This window comes from Acromyrmex echinatior, chromosome 1 (assembly GCF_024713525.1).
Source record: "Acromyrmex echinatior isolate Ae372 chromosome 1, ASM2471352v2, whole genome shotgun sequence".
NCBI lineage: Eukaryota > Metazoa > Arthropoda > Insecta > Hymenoptera > Formicidae > Acromyrmex > Acromyrmex echinatior.
In genome coordinates, this window is record NC_141852.1 from 15,769,035 (window position 1) to 15,787,627 (window position 18,593).

General features: G+C 32.8%; 2 protein-coding genes across 2 annotated transcripts; both read left to right on the plus strand.

Annotated features, from left to right (window-relative positions):
• The first annotated feature begins 176 nt into the window (after nt 1-176).
• Oseg6 (intraflagellar transport protein Oseg6) lies at nt 177-8,513 on the plus strand. The gene is made up of 19 exons (XM_011070465.2): nt 177-787; nt 1,158-1,537; nt 2,302-2,512; nt 2,598-2,710; nt 2,798-3,215; nt 3,279-3,509; nt 3,581-3,706; nt 3,778-4,075; nt 4,145-4,343; nt 4,424-4,521; nt 4,665-4,947; nt 5,157-5,635; nt 5,713-6,023; nt 6,116-6,265; nt 6,543-6,639; nt 6,701-6,907; nt 7,009-7,295; nt 7,382-7,458; nt 7,873-8,513. Exons 1-19 carry the CDS (start codon nt 770-772, stop codon nt 7,997-7,999), a joined length of 4,110 nt encoding a protein of 1,369 aa, XP_011068767.1. The 5' UTR covers nt 177-769; the 3' UTR covers nt 8,000-8,513.
• Nucleotides 8,514-13,761: 5,248 nt separating this feature from the next.
• Nucleotides 13,762-18,583, plus strand: MSBP (membrane steroid binding protein). Its single transcript, XM_011070464.2, has 3 exons — nt 13,762-14,539; nt 16,241-16,390; nt 17,006-18,583. Exons 1-3 carry the CDS (start codon nt 14,197-14,199, stop codon nt 17,173-17,175), a joined length of 663 nt encoding a protein of 220 aa, XP_011068766.1. The 5' UTR covers nt 13,762-14,196; the 3' UTR covers nt 17,176-18,583.
• Nucleotides 18,584-18,593: the final 10 nt, after the last annotated feature.

The window sequence follows — 18,593 nt, forward strand, 5'->3', positions numbered from 1 at the left end:
AACCAATAAAATGCATTTTTTTAAAAAAAGTGCATGTGTACGCTTTTTTTTTTTACAATATAATTTCCTTTCTCCAGTTGAATAACGTGTTATATTTGAATAATAGTAAAACTAGATAGTTCTAACAGTTCTGAATATTACTGAAGAAATATAAGAAGCTGATATAATTATATTAATTAGGTGATGTAATTATATTGTTATTATTTAGTTAACATTTATATTTAGCTATGATATGACCTATTCCTAACAAAGTCGAATTTAAATTACTTCTTTTACTAAAAAAAAATCAGAACCACCGACATCAATCAGATCCTTCGTGCATTTTCACACACATGCATTAAACTTCTACAAATAAACCTATATTAAACTAAATAATAAAAATTAAGCATTTATACATATTTTTTTATTATAAATAAATTAATTACAATCAAAAAACATTTATTTACGTACTTAACAGGTTTATTTTCCAAAATAAAGTACATATATAAATACATAAATTCGAAATGGTCGCGTTTCGCGTCAAAATGGATATGAGTTCGCGGTACTTTAGAAATCTAGTGACTTTAACACAAATCAATCAAAAGCGATATAGAATACAAATGCACAGAAATATAAACAATATGGCCGACGTATGAGATATATCGGCACGCGAAAGCGACACTGTTTAATAAATCAATATTTAAGCTATGTACATTCTGATGCCATATAGACCTATCATTTAAATGCGCCAATCGACTAATTTCTCCGTGAGAGACATATTCTCCGCGTTATGATGTCGTCGGAGAAGGTAGGTTATGTAGCATCGACAGCTGTACTCTATATGAAGTTATTTAATAAAAATGTTAATGATACAAAAAAAAAAAAAAAAATTAACGATATAAAAAGGGAAAAATATATTCTATTTTGACCATCAAATTTATATCCCTGTTCGTCTTATTTGATCTGCTACACAAATTTTATGCTTTGGTTTTCTACTATTTGTATATGGGATATATTTTTTATTTCTGCAGTAAACAATTTTTTTTCTCATTTTAATCAAGTATCAAGCACATATTCTTATTTCAGTAACTTTCAAAAGTATAGTTCAACTAATTCAACTATAAAAAAAAACAAATCTATAAAGAAATGTTTATTTAATTGTATACATTTAATAACAGGTCCTTTATCGACTAGACCAACCCCATGGCAGTGGTAACGTTTATATTTCTTGGCGCCCTGGTAATAGTACACATTTGGCCACGACAGGTTGCGATTCCACCGTTGCTATTTTTGATAGACAAGGAGATATTCAGGAACGAATACAAATTTCCGGATTATGCACTGGCTTTGGCTGGGATTCAGATGGGGATCTACTAGCAATAATATCGCAGAATTCGTCAACTATAATTCTATGGGACGCCACAACTGGGAAAAAGGCCCAGATAGATGCGGGTGTGAGGGATGGGCTTACTTGTATGATGTGGGCAAAAAAGAGTTGTCTACTGGCTATAGGGACACAGAAAGGAAATCTGGTGCTTTACGATCACATAAATGCCAAGTATGATATCAACCATAACAAACAAATTATAAATAATGTTTCCTAGCAAGAGACATTATAATATAGTAATCATTTCATCTTTACTTAACATTAGCAACAAGAATGTAATGATTTATTATAAACAGCATATAATAGAGTCTGAAGTTGATTATGTCATTGTGTTTATAATACATATTTTACATATATAAAGCAGCCTTTAATTCATATTAATCTAGTGTAGTGTATGAATGACCCTAATTCATTTACTTACTCTATACTGTCTCACTTTATAATCTTAAGTTACAAAGTGAGACAGTTAAAATAAAATAATACAAAGTATTTGAAAAACGCTAGACATAATGTGCGATGGCAACTGCCGCTTGTAAACAACATGTCTAGCGACGACGAACACGCGTTTCACCGCGCTGGACGATCCTATCCTGTCGCGCGTTTGCATTTGGTAGGACGAATTTGACTATTTTCATAAGTTAATAACTCATTAATTATCGTGGAAATTGTAAAATGATAGAGGACTTTTCTTCTCAGTTTAGTCCATTCTGCCCCTATGCGAAAGATTTATCGTTCAAACACCCTATATCTACACAGGAACAGTATACATACTTTTTTCTCTTAGAATTTTTAACAAAATCATTCATGGCCAGACTTTGTTATAGGATCTCTAATTCACTGTATTATACTGTGTTATTTGTATCTCTTGCTAGAAAGCATTCACAATGTGTAAAATATTTTAAAATTGTTTCATTTAATTGTTTTGTGTTACACAGGCGGATACCTATTTTGGGAAAACATAGAAAGCGTATTTTATGTGGCGCATGGTCGATGGATGGTCTTCTTGCCTTGGCAAGTGAGGACAAGGTTTTGACTATCAGTACGAGCGAAGGAAACACTCGTCGAGAGATAACTCTTCAAGGCGATCCGTCTCATATACAATTTAGCGAGATGAAAATGGATCACAGAATAGGCGGTGAAAACACGGTACATGATTTTATAACACTCGTTATGAAAAACATCTATAAAATATATACAGTTGTTACTTTTATATATTCAAAAATATGTTTAGGTATCCCTTATTGTTAGTAAAACGACATTATTCTTGTACAATATTCTGGACCCAGAAAACCCTATTGAATTGGCATTTCAGAAACGTTATGGATTAATTGTAACTTACAAGTGGTAATTATTTGCTAGTATTAACAAATAATTTTAATAAACTCTGATTTATTATATCAATTATGATGTACATGCACTTCCACTTTATAGGTATGGCGACGGTTACATATTAGTAGGATTCGAAGCTGGTTTCTTTATAGCGATATCTACACATATAAAGGAAGTTGGTCAAGAATTATTTCAAATCAAGAATCACAGAGATTCTCTGTCAGATATTGCGCTGAGTCAAGCAGTTGGTAAAGTGGCTACTTGTGGCGACAGTATGTTGAAAGTACATAGTTTGCAGAATCTGGAGGAAACCGAGACGTTGGTCACGGTGACCAATGAGAATGGAATTAGCAATATCGAATGGTCGACGGACGGAACGATGCTGGCAGTTGTAACTTACGTCGGCAATATTTTAATTTATTTGATAGAGATTCCAAAATTAACCAGCGTCTGCGGCAATAGAATAGCATTACTAACGAGTCTGATGGAAGTGGCTGTACATCTTTATACTTTAGATAAGGTATCTTCGTTAATGCATAATAATAGAGTAGACATTTTTTATCAGGACAAATTATATTTTCAGGACAAACCGAGTCCGCAAATAATCAATACTATAATAGAACCGGCAATATTAGCAGTGGGACCAATACATTTAGCAGTAGGATTAAATAATAGAGCGCTCTTTTGGGATTTGTCTATAAGCCATTATGATCAAATACATTTCGAAAGGGACTATTTAGCTACGATAGATAGTATACGCTTGAACGAGACATATGTATCGGCACTATTCGATGGGAAACTGCAGTTGCATTCGGTAATTAGAAATTTTTAATTAATAGTAAAAATTTCAAAAACAAGGCAGGCTTATTAATTCTTTATGTACAGATTAAATCCGATCAGGCTCTAATAAATAGCGGGAAGGATACAAAGATGTTTCCAGATTCAAATTCTTCTCACAGTAGAATAACGTGTCACGCACTTTGCTCTGATTTTCTAGTTTATGGTAATGATGTAAGTTAGAATCATGCGATAATTTTGAATAATGTTATAAATTAGAAGACTATACTATTTTTAATTTTTAGATGGGTCACATTATATATTTTTGCTTGGAAACATTTCATCAATGTACTGAATTTATACATAACAATGGAATAAAGGAGCTATATCTAGATGCGAATGGAGTACAATTGTGTTTTATTGATAATAAGTTGGATGCTTATGTATTTGATCCGATAAACGAAGCGGCCATTGCTGTGCCTGATTGTCCTGATAACATTGATGATATTCTCTGGGATCAGAACATATTTGAACGTACTATATTTGCAGTGTATAACAAAAGCATTATTGTAACGTACATTTTCGTAAAATACTTTATTGAAGGCAAGTAAACCTGAATGAGCGTTATACATTATTACTATGAAGTCTCATACCTGATTATGCCATGAACAGGTACCAAAATAATAAAAATAAATACGACCAAGTTGCCATCAGACTCAGTGCCTTTACTAATGTACTCTGGCGAAGTAACGCTGAGTACAATGGGTAGTAAATTAATACAATTAACATTAACATCTCACGAAGAAGTAGGGAATATCGTGGAATCGAAAAAAATTAATGAGATTTTTGAGAATCAAATTTTATGCAGACGGTAAGCTTTACATAATCCAATTTGAAAGTAGAGAAATGTATATAAAATATTTAAAAGAATGCTTTCGAATTATTTTTTAGATTTCAGCAAGCATGGAGTAGTTGCGAAAAATTGAACGACAAAGATACATGGCTAAAACTGGGACGAAGCGCTATTGCAAATTTAAATGTCGAATTTGGTAAGTGTAATGTTATTGTTATATGATTATGATATTGTATAATGTTATATAATCATTAATTTTATATATTACATAATATATTATATATTATATAATATATTGTATTATTGAAATATGTTAATTGAATTGATCGTATGTTATAGCTATTCGCGTATATCGGCAAATGGAAGATGCAGCAATGGTGTGGACATTACAAACTATGGAGAATATAGATGAATTGGCTTTGTTGTGCGGTCATGCATGTATATTACTAGGAAATTATAATGAAGCCGAAAAATACTTTCTGCAATCTTCTGAGCCTGTACAGGCCTTATATCTAAGGAGAGATTTAATGCAGTGGGAACAAGCATTAAGTTTGGCACAAAAATTAAAACCCGACGAAATCCCTTTTATCGCCAGAGAATACGCCCAACAATTGGAGTTCACGTAAGATTTTTTAAATTAATACCATTAAGTACTTCATTAAAAATAAAGTTAGATTATATGTGATGATAATATATAATGATTACAACTTATTATTAGCCAATTATTTATCTTTAATAAAATATTTCATAAAAATATGTATAACAAATTTGTCATATTACAAATATATATTACAAATATATAATAATTACTAAATATATCTCTTTGTGTAGAGGAAACTATCCAAAAGCTTTAACAAATTACGAACGCGGTCTAGTCGACTACAATACGTCCACTTTGGCTGCGCAAAATCCTCATCATCGAACTCAATGTTTAGCGGGAATAGCGAGAATGTCTATAAGATGTGGTGACAGCAGAAAAGGCGTTGGAATAGCTATGGATAACGAAAGCTCGAGGCTACTACGGAAAGAATGTGCGGAGATTTTAGAATCAATGAAGCAATTCAGCGAAGCTGCGCAATTATACGAAAAGTCAGAATACTTCGACAAAGCTGCCTCTGCATATATAAAATTAAAAAATTGGCACAAAGTGGGACAGCTCCTACCGCAAATATCATCGGCAAAAATTAATATACAATACGCAAAAGCCAAAGAATCTGAGGGTAAATATGAAGAAGCTGCCAAAGCATATGAAACCGCCAAGGATTACGATAATATAATCAGAATTAATTTGGAATATTTAAATAATCCTGGTAAATATATTTTACTGTCTCATAAGATATATTAGTAATATTCGATGACATGCTTAATTATATTATTTATTCCACAGCTCGTAGTGTTGAAGTTGTTCAACAAACTAAAAGCATAGAAGGTGCAAAAATGATTGCAAAATATTTCCAAAAGATGAATGACTATAATTCAGCTATTAAATTCTTAATTCTATCAAACTGTCACGATGAAGCCTTTCAATTGGCCAATCAGCACGGCAAAATGGAATTGTACGGAGAAATCTTGGTAAACACGATCGATGACACTAATGTCCGGAAAGAAGATTTTAGAAGCCTCGCAATGCATTTCGAGTCTCAGAAAAATAATCTTTTAGCTGGGAAATACTATTTCCACGCTAAAGAATATCAGAAGGTAAATTTGCAATATCAAATTTTATTTATATACATCAATTTTATTTATACAGTATCAATTTATACAATATTTTGACGGATTTCTTTTTTTAGGCTTTGCGACATTTATTAAAAGCTGCTCAACTAGTTCCAGACGACGATAGAGCAATTACTTACGCCATAGATGCTATCGCATCTTCTAAGGATGATAAATTAGCTAATCAATTGATAGATTTCTTATTAGGTGGCGATGGAGTACCAAAGGTTGTTATATTTACATGTAAATGTTGCTTAAAACACAAGAAGTATCGAGTGGCCATTATTGATCATTTCTATTTTTTTTTAGATAAATATTATATTTTTGTACAAAGATAGAATTCTGAATTTTTTTAACTTTTCAATAATTATGTTTTTTATATTGACGAAATCTTTAGTTTTTCAATATTTTCTTTATTTTTATAATAATTTATTCCTTTTAAGTAAAAAATATTACTTTTAGTATTATACAATGAATTCTAATATGTTTGTATCCCTTATTTAGGATCCGAAATATTTATTTCGATTGTATATGGCTAGGAAGCAATATAAAGAAGCGGCTAAAACGGCGATTATAATTGCAAATGAGGAGCAAGTTAATGGTATGTATTTATGTCCATATCGAAAACGCGTAGCGCTGCAATTATGGATTTTTTATTGCAGGAAACTACAGAAACGCTCACGACGTTTTGTTCGGTATGTACCAAGAATTGAAGAGAAATAAAATTACGATACCCTTGGAAATGCAAACCAATTTAAGACTCCTTCATTCCTACATTCTGGTGAGATTGCACGTGAAGAGGAGCGATCATTTACGAGGCGCCCGAATGCTTATAAGGGTTGCCAATAATATATCAAAATTTCCTTCACGTTAGTATAACAAGAATCGCTGTCCGCAATGCGGTAATTAATACGAATGAAAATACTCGGAAAATGTTCAATTTATGACACAAATACATTATATATTTCAGATATTGTACCGATATTAACTTCGACTGTAATAGAATGCCATCGGGCGGGCTTAAAAAACGCAGCTTTCAATTTTGCCGCGATGCTGATGCGCCCTGAATATCGGGGACAAATCGACGCGAAGTATAGTAAGAAGATCGAGGCAATCGTTAGGAAACCGCCGAGAACGAAGGATATCGAGAATGAGGATGAGCCTCTTACTCCATGTCCATACTGCAAAAGTAGACTTCCCGAGACTGAAGTAACCTGTGATAAGTGTAAAAACACCATACCTTTTTGCATTGCAACGGTAAAGCTCTTTAATTGTCACTTATTAACGAAAATAAAAGTAAAATAAAAGAATACCAGTGAAGTTTCTATCGTTATTGTTTGCAGGGACGACACATTGTGGAGGATGATTTTACAGTATGCCCCCAGTGTGATTTCCCAGCCATCAGAAGTGAATTTCTAAGGTAAATATTCTAATCAAAACTTTTCTCAGAATTTTTATGTGAGTTGAAACATTTTTCAGAGAAGTACTATATCTTTTTGAGAAAATCTTTTTTTAGAATTTATATATATGAATTCTAAAATATTCTAGAATTTCCCATTTTATAATTTCTGAAAAAAATATCCTTTAAATTTTTTCAAATTTTATCAAAAATTATAGAAATTGGAGAAATCTCAGAACATTTTAGAAATTATGTTTATGAAGGATTTTAGACACTTTTAAAAAGTGTTTAGAAGAACAATTTTTTAAAAGGTTATAAAATTATTCTGAAAAATTATGAAATTTATTATAAAAATTAAAAAAATATTTCACCAAGATATCACAAAAGAGTGTAAATACTTAGATTATCTATTACAATATAATTTGTTACATCTAGAATTGTGGAATCCGAAGAGACTTGTCCAATGTGCTCAGAGAGAGTTAATTCCGAAGCCGTATCGTCCGTCACCGATATCCGTCCATACCTCGATTACCAAGAGGAGAAAGTGATTATAAAGGCTTAACATGTAAGATTATAAAAGTTCAAACATGTATAAACTTTTTATATATTTAAAAGTACATAAATGTACTTTTAAATATATAAAGTACTTAAGTGTACAAGAGGCAACTATAGCTCACACAAACTAAGGGTACAATAGAGAGACAGAGTTTATATAGACATTTGCACATGTGTTGCGCGAATCAGAGCTGTCTTGTTATTATTGCATTATCTCAGGTAAACGCAATGTAATTAGGAGACAGCGGCTTTATCTACAAACAGTAACGGTAGTAAATAGGCTATTTCTATCGACTTAGAAGCGATTGACAAAGCGTCAGTATTCTCGATACAACAGTGCCGTCCACTATAAGTACAATTTATCTGAGTATAAGTAGATTATATTATATATATATTACATGTATAAAAAAACTTATTGTCATTTGCTACGCAACTGCGTTTTAATGTAGATGATTGCCATAAATAAAATGACTGATTCTAATACATAATATATCGAACAAATCTGTATGAACAAAATATTAGATTTGTTGTTCGTAGTTTTTTCATTTGAAACAAGATAAATACAAATGGATGCTGTAGGAAAAAATGAAAGACAAAAGGAACTTGTAAAGAACAACCCAGTTTTATTTGTTTATAGCTTGTTTATATCTTTATAAGCGAAAACTATATTTATAGTCAAATTAAATTTGATGTATACTCTCTGTACTTAAAATAAAAAAGGTATTTGTTTGGAATTTGGCGAAGGCAAAAGGAAAAGTTCTGCAGTGCAGCGCTAAGAAAAACTTATCATTTTGAAAAGAATTAAAGGAAGAAATTGTTTATATGTATAATTTCTACTAATGTGTGCGTGTGCGTGCGTGTGTGTGTAAGTTAACTTTAATCTCAATTTTGTTTTTTATTTTTTTTCTAATTCTAAGAATTGGAAGTATAAAAATTGATAAGTCTGAAGATAAGCCTACAGGCTTAGAGCATTTGTAATGTCTATTTAACATTTTTTTTAACTATAAAAATAATTCAAAATGCTGTTTTTAAACGCGCGCACGCTGAACTATTATTAGATTTATAACAAATGTATATTTAACACGTTAATAACGTTAACATTTAATATTTTTATATACCATAGAAACATTAAAAACGTTTTAGCTAAATGTTTGTTAAACGTAAATAGTCTGCTTAGATAGACATTAATTGCTTTCCATTTACACACAAGTGAAACTGAGTCTGAAGTGAGCTGATATTTCATACTCAGAGATTAATGACGTTATTATTTGCTTAGTTTGATAAAAAGTTATCACATTACAACACAAATTCGAACCTGACTTTTAAAGAATTTACGAGACTCACATACAATCTCGATCTTGTGCAGATTATAGGTAAAAACTCAATTAAATCTCACTTGTTAGAATGTAAAAGGAACGCGCATTCAACTGAGTTATGACATCACAAGTGAGAATTATCATATCTAAGAAGTGGTGTAAATGGAAAGCAACTATTGATACGAATGAATAATATTTTGAATAAAATTGAGACAATTGCGTCAACCCAAGCAGAACACAAATCATAATATCAAACTGGCGCCAAAATGATTACCAATAATCACTTTCATTTACGATTCATTTTAATATCATTTTGAACATTTTCGTGATTTGTTTTGCTAGAGAACAATTGTGATTACTGCTCACAAAGCATGAAATATTTTATAAATATTTTCAAAATATTTTATTACAAGATTAGAAATATTTCAAAAATTTTTTAAATACAAGTATATCTAGGAAATTTAAGTTTTAAAATATTCTTGTTTTTATAATATTTGTACAATATTTTTAAAATACTTTTTTTTTAAATGTTTTAGTGCAATATTTTAAAATATTTTACAAAATATTTCTGTAATATCTCATGGAAATATTCCAAAAAATGATTTACATAAAATATTTTATGCTGTGTATGAACGATCTACAGCGAGTATAGGAATTTTAGGATGGATAAAGTTATCGTTTCGCGAGTTGTTTTGCGTTACGTAAAGTAAAAAAAAGAGAGTAAAAGTAACGAGGATACTATTATAATCATAATAGTATTCGTTCGGTCTCGTGACCGTCATAATTGCGGTGGGGCTAACCTAATCGCGACGGCGCAGATGTATGCATGGGAAATATCTAGAGCACGTGACTTTGCGTAGCATGACTTTGAAGAATCGATGCGCATAATTATATACGTTTTTCTTCTCGTAAATTACTGGATATAGACATCTGACAATACATCGAGACCCTGAAACGAAGCTCACGTGTGATAACAAGGCGAGAAAACGATCCTCGTATAATTTTATCATGAAATTTTATATAAGAAAATTTCACAAGAAACGATAATTTCTCAAGGTTTTTTTCTCCTGTCGTGACATAACTGTTTCTCACTCGACAAGGAGAGAGGAAATGAGAAACGGTACACTCATTTAGGCTTCGTTAGGCTTCGACATTTTAGGCTTCGTAGAAAATGAGTATACAGAAATATAGATTATATATACAGGGTTGGCCATATTCGACGGAAAGATGTTTTTTTTTCAATCATGGGAAAAAACATTTTTTGCTGTTCATTTTAAAAATCATTTAATAGGGTTCAAGGTCTTTCCGTCGAATATGGCCAACCCTGTACTTTGATATGATTAACCCAGTCGATATCAACTAAAGATAACATCAATGTTATAATTCCCCTAGCGAAAATAAAAATCGAAGTGTAAGTTAAATGTCGAATATAATTAAGGAGACAGAATAAAAGAAGCATAAACTTGAACGTTCTTTTATTTTTCGTTGTTTCAATTTTCGCTTCTTAGGCTCATTTTCACAACTCACGGTTAACTCTTAATCGAGGTTCGACTTGTTTTTCATCTTTTCCCAATTATAGAATTGGAAAGAGACAATGAATAAGTTGAACCTTGGTTAAGAGTTAACTGTGAATTGTGGAATTGGGCCTTAAAAATTTAATTTACTTTTCTGTTACTCTTTTCTTACATTTGACGCACCGATTTTTATTTTTGCCAGAGTACAACATTCAACAATATAACTATTATGTAACATCATATATTTGTATTACATATAGTTATATTTATATTAATATAGATTATTATTTCTATCAATGTAGATTAATTTTAATCTCAGTTCAATTTACTTTTCATTTTTTAAATAATATACTCACATTCACATGGTCTCACCAATGTAAATTTCAACTCAATTTAGTCTTTATATTTTTCCAGGTGTAATTAAAAGAATGAAGAGTAATTGAATCAAGATTGAAGTTAATCTACATTAATGAAAACGGGTATTATTATATCGTTGAGTGCGAAATTATAACGTAGATGTTTCAGTTTGTCGACTGGAAACATTTTGAAGTTTAAACTTTAAATGAAAAAAAATGTCAGCGAAATGTCGAAATAAATGCTCAAAAAGCTGAATTATGGAGCTGTGAAGATTCATCGTTTCATGTTATGATCTACGTGTACGTTGACGTCAGTTACGTCAATGACGAGGATGCAAAGTTTCAGTTTTTTGCTACATTATACCATATATTACTAGTATCATATTAATATACTCAGCATTAATAATTAATAATCGTTAATAACAATGATTCTCTAAGCAGGAATCGCGAAACTTACGGTTACGAGCTACACGGTTTATCAGATTTGAAAATTAAAAAATGTAATTAAAAAAACGAATAGATGAAGATAGAAAGAGACGAAAAGAAGGAATTAGAACTGATTAACAAATTAGTGAAATATAACTAATTAATAAATCAAAGAATTAATCGGCAAACTAATTTATATTTCATAAATTAATTTATAAGCTTTATTATAAGCTTTATTAATTTATAAGCTCATTTATGGTCTAATTAGAAAAAGTAATTTTTATATAAATCGACAAGTCGGACTGGGACATACAAAAGTAAATTCATTGGCGTTACTTTTGAAATCTTTAAAAATATTTGTATCTGAAATGAGATAAATTTTATATTTTAACATTGAAAAAGAAAATTCCGAGTGTAAGAACCCAACCAGAACAAGTCACAAAAAATAACGTTAAAATGAATCGTAAATCGTAAATGATTGAAAAGTGACTTTTAGTATTTTGAAGTACATTGTCACGTCATTTTGCTGTCATGATGACTTGTGTTCTGCTTAGGAAGCGCAACATGAACAAATCTTTTCAGCCTTGCTATCCCTCGCGATCCTTGGAACTTGGAACCGTATCAGAATTCGGCCACAAACAATTTTGTCAAAATCCTACTATAAAAAGATACATATAATTTCTCCTTATATATAGGGTTAATCTCCATTTAAATCAAACATCTTGAATATTTTGCTTATTTTTGATGATACAAACAAATATTTTAAACGAAAGTGGAACGGTTTCGAGGGGAACGTATTGTATGATTTTTTTTATAATTCCTCTAATTATTCTGCATATAAAAGTATTAAGGTAGTAATATAAAAAAAACCAATAGTTTACGAGATATTTTACATTTTATTCTGACACATATTGATATAAAATAATAAATATGTTATAAATAACTCGTAAACTATTAACTTTTTGATAATCATACCTTAATACTTTTATGAACAGAATAATGAGATGAATCAGTTAGTGTAAAAAAAAACTTATCGTTGCTTTAAAAAAATATGTATGCAAAATGGATAATTTTTTAAATAAGCAACTATGTGTTTTCTTTCCATCAACTGATTCATCTCATTATTCTGTTCGTAAAAGTATTAAGGTACGATTATCAAAAAGTTAATAATTTACGAGTTATTTAACATTTTTTATGTATCAGAATAAAATGTAAAATATCTCGTCATTGATTTTTTGATATTACCTTAATATTTTTATATACAGAATAATTAGAAGAATCATATTGTGTAAAAAAAAAATCATACAATTTCATTTAAAAAAGTGGAAATACCTTCATATCTTTTTGACACCTCCACTTAAAAAAGAAATCAATATGACCAAAATATCCCTCGAAACTCTTCCACTTTCATTTGAAAAATTTTTTTATATCATGAAAAATAAACGAGATATTTCAGATGATTGATTTAAGTAGATCACCCTGTATAATATACTATTTCACTTTAACTTATTTTATTATCTTAATTAAAATTACAGAGTGAAACAGAGTACTAGTTAGAATAATAGGTAATATATACAATATATATATATATACAGCGAAAAATTATATATACTCTAAAATCTTTAGAGTAGAATCTCACACTTAGAGTGAAAATTGAGCCGGTCTTGAAAAAGAATCGCTCAATTTTTAATTTTAAGTGCGAGTAGATTTCACTCTTCAGAAATTTAATTCATTTAGAAAGCATCTTTTTCTTTCTCGTGAGATTTTGACAAAATCTCCACTATAAGGCCTGTTCTTTTTAACTGGAGTTCTTGCACGATTCACCTTTCTTCCTTTTCTCTCCACGTTGGAGTGGAAAGATGAACCGTGTAGGAAGTTGAGCTAAAAGAGAAACAAACCTATAGTCTCCATTGCGTACGGCCCTGCAACGCACCATCGCGATGCAGCCACGTAGAAGGCGAGTAAAGGCGACTCTCGTCTCGTCTCTCTCACGCCTCTCTCGTCTCGTCTCTCTCACGCCTCTCTCGTCTCGTCTCTCTCACGCCTCTCTCGTCACGCCGTTCATACCGCATACGCCACATGCCTGATGCCACATGCCACATGAGCGGGGGAAAGGAGAGAAACGGGAAGGTGGGAGGGGCAAGAAAACTACGTAATGCGCGTACGGCGCACCGGTACGCATCATTCGTATCGTATGATTATCATCGCGCGCGCCGAGTTCGAGTTCGAGACGTTCGAGTCGTCGTCATTCTCGTCGGCGAGCGGCGCCTAGTCGGCCGATATTAGTCCGCGGATTTCCGACGATCGTCTCTGTTTTCCCGCCACCCCGCTTCCCTGTGTACTCTCTCCCTCTCTCTCAGTCGCCCTCTGTTCTATTGTACATCGGTCGGCAAGCACGCGTCGCACGTATACGCATCATTGCGCGTGCACGCACGTACGGCACACGTAGAGAAGTTCGGAATCTCGGGAGCGCGCATACCGCGTTTCGGTCTCTTACCCGGCGCGGTTGATCGTAACCTCTCGTCTTCCTCGACGGCACTCCTCTACACTCCTCGCTCGCTCACTGATAGACTCAGTTTGGTTTTGGTCAAGATGGCCGAGAAGAGCGGCTCGCCGGCCGCCACGGCTCCGGAACAGCAGCAGCAGCAGCAACAACAGTCGCAGTTCCTGTCGGACTTTATTGCCGAGATCGTCAAGAACCCATTGAATCTCGCCCTCGTGGGCGTGATCGCTATTCTGGTGTATAAGATCGTGAAGAGCCGCACCCGGCCCGAGGAGCCTGTGCAGGAAGTGAAGAAGCTGCCGAAGCTACGCCGCGATTTTACGATCGAGGAGCTGACCAAATACGACGGCAAGGGCTCGGACGGCCGGATACTCGTCGCCGTCAACGGCAGCGTGTACGATGTCGCCAGAGGCGTCAGGTTCTACGGCCCTGGTGAGTCGTCGCCGGGGCATTCCGCATCAGCGGATCAATTCTCCTTCACCCGCCGATCTCTATCGCGCTTGTTGGCGATCGAACGATGTTTTTTTTCCCCCTCTCCTTCCCCCTCCTCCTGATCATGATTTAATTCTCCGTCTCTTCCTCTTCCCTTCTCTCTCATTCTCATTTTTTTCAATCTATATTTCTTTTTCTCTCAGACTTCATTGGACTTCGTTTTTTTTATTAATCTCTAGAAGGAGTGTCCGATGATATCATACTCCACACGAGCAGAAATAAAATCGCGAAAGTCTCGCGATCGTCACGACCAATTGTGCCTCTCCAATTGCGCCGCGATACTAAGCTAACGATAGCGGTTTATCACGTTCCGTGACGTATAGCCTGGTGAGAGGTCTCGCGTCTAAGTATGTAGCACGAACGGATGTAAGAAGCCTGTTCTTTTCACGGTTCATCTTTCTACTATTATGAAGAAAAAGGAAGAAAGGTGAACGTGAAAGAGTTCAGTTGAAAGAACAGGGCCTATGGTTGGCGAAACTCCAGAACTGGAAAATTATTTTCGGAATCTATAAGCCCACCGAGCAAAGTCATAAAGTTGATAAGCGATTGCAGCTGAGATCATTTGAATTAGCACACGAAAGAGTGTCCCACACTTGTTTTACATCCTCTTTAATTTCTAATAAAGATAAGGCTGTGTTTCAGCAGAAAAACAGCTCGGCTTATAAATTCTTCATGATATGATAGATCCTTGGTTCGTTACTGGATTTAGATGTATGAACTAATAGCTGCATTCAGCAGAGAAAACAGCTTTGCAATTGTTGTAAAATTCTTTAATATGATTATTTTGTACATTTAGATCCATAAGGAACCAAAGGCAGGAATCAATTGCATTAAAGAATTTTACTACATTTACAAAACTGTTTTTTTTTTAACTGAGCCATTGCTCATGTTCAGCAGAATGTATATTCTACAATTATTGGCAGTTTTTTTCATTAGATAGAATATATTCCTCTCGATATAAAAATATAATCCAATTGAAACGAAGAAAACTTTCACCAGTTGTAAAATAAATAATTTGCTAAATGCAGTATTATCATATTAATGAATTTTACAATACTTGCGAAGCTGCTTTTTTTCCGCTGAACGCAAACGATATGTAAAGATCCAATCAGTTACGTGCCTTTAGTCAAAAGGGATTGTACGTGATGTGCGTAAACATCCTTCGAAAATCTTATGCTTAATATACATTTTCTATATAGATATAGATGGGGATTCTTATGAAGAAAAGTTTATTTACTTCAGTTTTTATGCACAATTCAAATTATGCGTTTTCAATAATAGTTCTTCCAACAGAAAAAGAAATGCGAGATGGAGCTACTTTGTAACAATGCACTGATTGTATAATTTATATTAGGTGTTGAAATTAATTCGTAGCGTTTTACAAGTGATGGGAAGTACTTTCATTAATGTATTTTTTAATGCTCATGTGAAATAAATAACATTCTTTCATTAAAAAACGCTACGAATTAATTCCAACACCTAATACATGTAAGAAATGAGTATGGAATTCTATTTTTAAATTAGTTATTGTTAGTAGAAGGAGGAAACTTGATTTACAAATTTCAATCCACAAATCCATCTATACTTTCTATTACTTAATGTCTCAAAACTCCAACAGATTAAATATTGCTATTCCTATAGGTGGACCCTATGAAGCGTTTGGTGGTCGAGATGCCAGTAGAGCACTCGCAAGGTTTGAAGTGGCCTCTGCGACGGATAAATATGACGATCTAAGTGACCTCAACACTACAGAAATGAATTCTATCAAGGAGTGGGAAGAACAATTTAAAGGTAAACAAATTCGTGCGTAATATGTTAAATAAGCGATAGTTCTTTCAATAGTAATAAATAAGAGATAAAGCGCTATTTCGCAACACTGCACTGATATATTTACATATTTTATATATGTAAGGAGTAAATATAAAACTCGATTTTAATATTAATTCTCAGTAGTAAAACACTTTCTTTTGGAAGTGTTATCTATGTAGAGCACACATTCTAAAATGATATAGGCTGCGTTCGGTTCGCACTTCTTCAGCACTTTCAGCACTTCCATTCTTATTTTGTATTTAATGAATGTTAAAGGCAGAATGATGATAAGCGGATGAGCATTCAAACCAAATATAACCATATATTGCAACATCTTATTATAGGATACAAACTTGAAACTCTATGTAATATTCTTTTTAGTGTGATATTTTCTTCGCTCTTAATGAAATAATGTATTCTATTTTTAAGTCAATATTAAAGCTTTTTCATGAATAATGAATGAGAGCACGGTTTAAGGCTTTTTTTTGTCCCGTATGTCCGTTTTAATTTACAGATGTTTAAAATAAATAGAGACACATAAATAAATTATTTAGAAGAATGATAATATTACAAATACGACGTTTGTTTTAATTACAGAGAGATATGATTACGTTGGAAAATTATTAAAGCCTGGCGAAGCACCGACAAATTATTCCGACGAAGAGGACGAGGGTAGCCAACGGGAGACTGAAACAAAATCGGAAAGCTATGATGCAGAGAAAAAAGCGGATCATAACGAGGCCACCGAAAAGACAAAGAGCGATTGACCGCATGATCGTATGTTGGAGGCAGAACTGTTACAGGAGCACACTACGCACACGCTGTTGTTACAGAAATCTTTGAAATTGTCGCTCATGAATATATTTCTGGACGTTCGGCCGAATATTTTATTACTTGGTAACGGTAACCGAATAAAGAGGCGAAATGCCGGCTTTTAATATTGCATTGGAAATACATAAAACACATTTCCAAAAAAGCTGGTGATTATACTACGTGAAGACTTTATTTGGGCGTCCAGTTCGCCGATCAGCGTGCTGATGCTTGTGTCTTTTAATGTTTTTATATATGTACAAAAGATTTTCTACCAAAAAACGCTAAGCCGAATCAGTGACATGTAACAAACATATTCCATTGTAGATTCTTGTTGAATTACTTGTATTTCGCTGTACAACACGCGATGACTGTACGCGCCTGTACCCGCACGAGTACGGCGATATGATAAAGCTGACGTTGCATTTGAAGTTTAGTTTTAAGTCTGCTTTATGGAATTTAAATCCTCTCATGTTCATGCAGAATCGCGAATTAAGAAAGTCGTTGAATTGTGGGAGAGAGAAGGAGAGAGATGGGAGAGAGAAAGATCATACAAAGACATATACTTTGGAATAATAAGCTTGCGAATGATCCGAATGGCGCTCGTTAATTCTGACCAAGCGCTAAAGATAGAGTTATATTAATATTACACTTTTAATATGTAATTGTATCAGAAATGTAATTATTATCAAATGATGGAAAATATGGTATACCGATTCAGAGATCTTTCTCTCACTCGCGATTATCTCGATGAGGCAAATTGCATTTTTTTTTCATGTAAAAGTTTTAATTGCTGAAGTAGTACCGGAAAACTCAGCATAACGCGTGCGTTTTTAATAGTTTATTTTACACAGATGAAAATAACAAGTATATGAAATTTCAATATTCGCGTACTTTCGCGTAGCATTGTCTCTTTGACATTGCGGCGCATCGATTTATTAATGCTATTTATTAAACAAAATAATGGCTTTATTCAATAAAATATGGTTTTGGTAAATAGTTATATTTGAAAATAAGTTTAAGAATAAAGATTAATATTAGAGTTACGTAATATATACATATATCTATATTTCTACATACAAGTGAAAAGTTTGTATGCACTTCCTGTGTATAATTTAAAACTACGATATAAGTCAAATTGTATTTTTCTTGTTAGCATTTAAAATGACAAGAAAAATATTTATTGTATATCACGCGTTGTGCTAGTTACTGGAAAAAATGGTGTATATAACTTAACATGGTTAGATAGTATTGATTGTGGCAAATAAAGTTTTATTATTGTTTATATTAATTCAACGGCGAGTGCACGTTCAGTTTGATCGTCGTCATGTACACGAAGAATATATGGATACTTTTATTCTCTAATTAATTATTT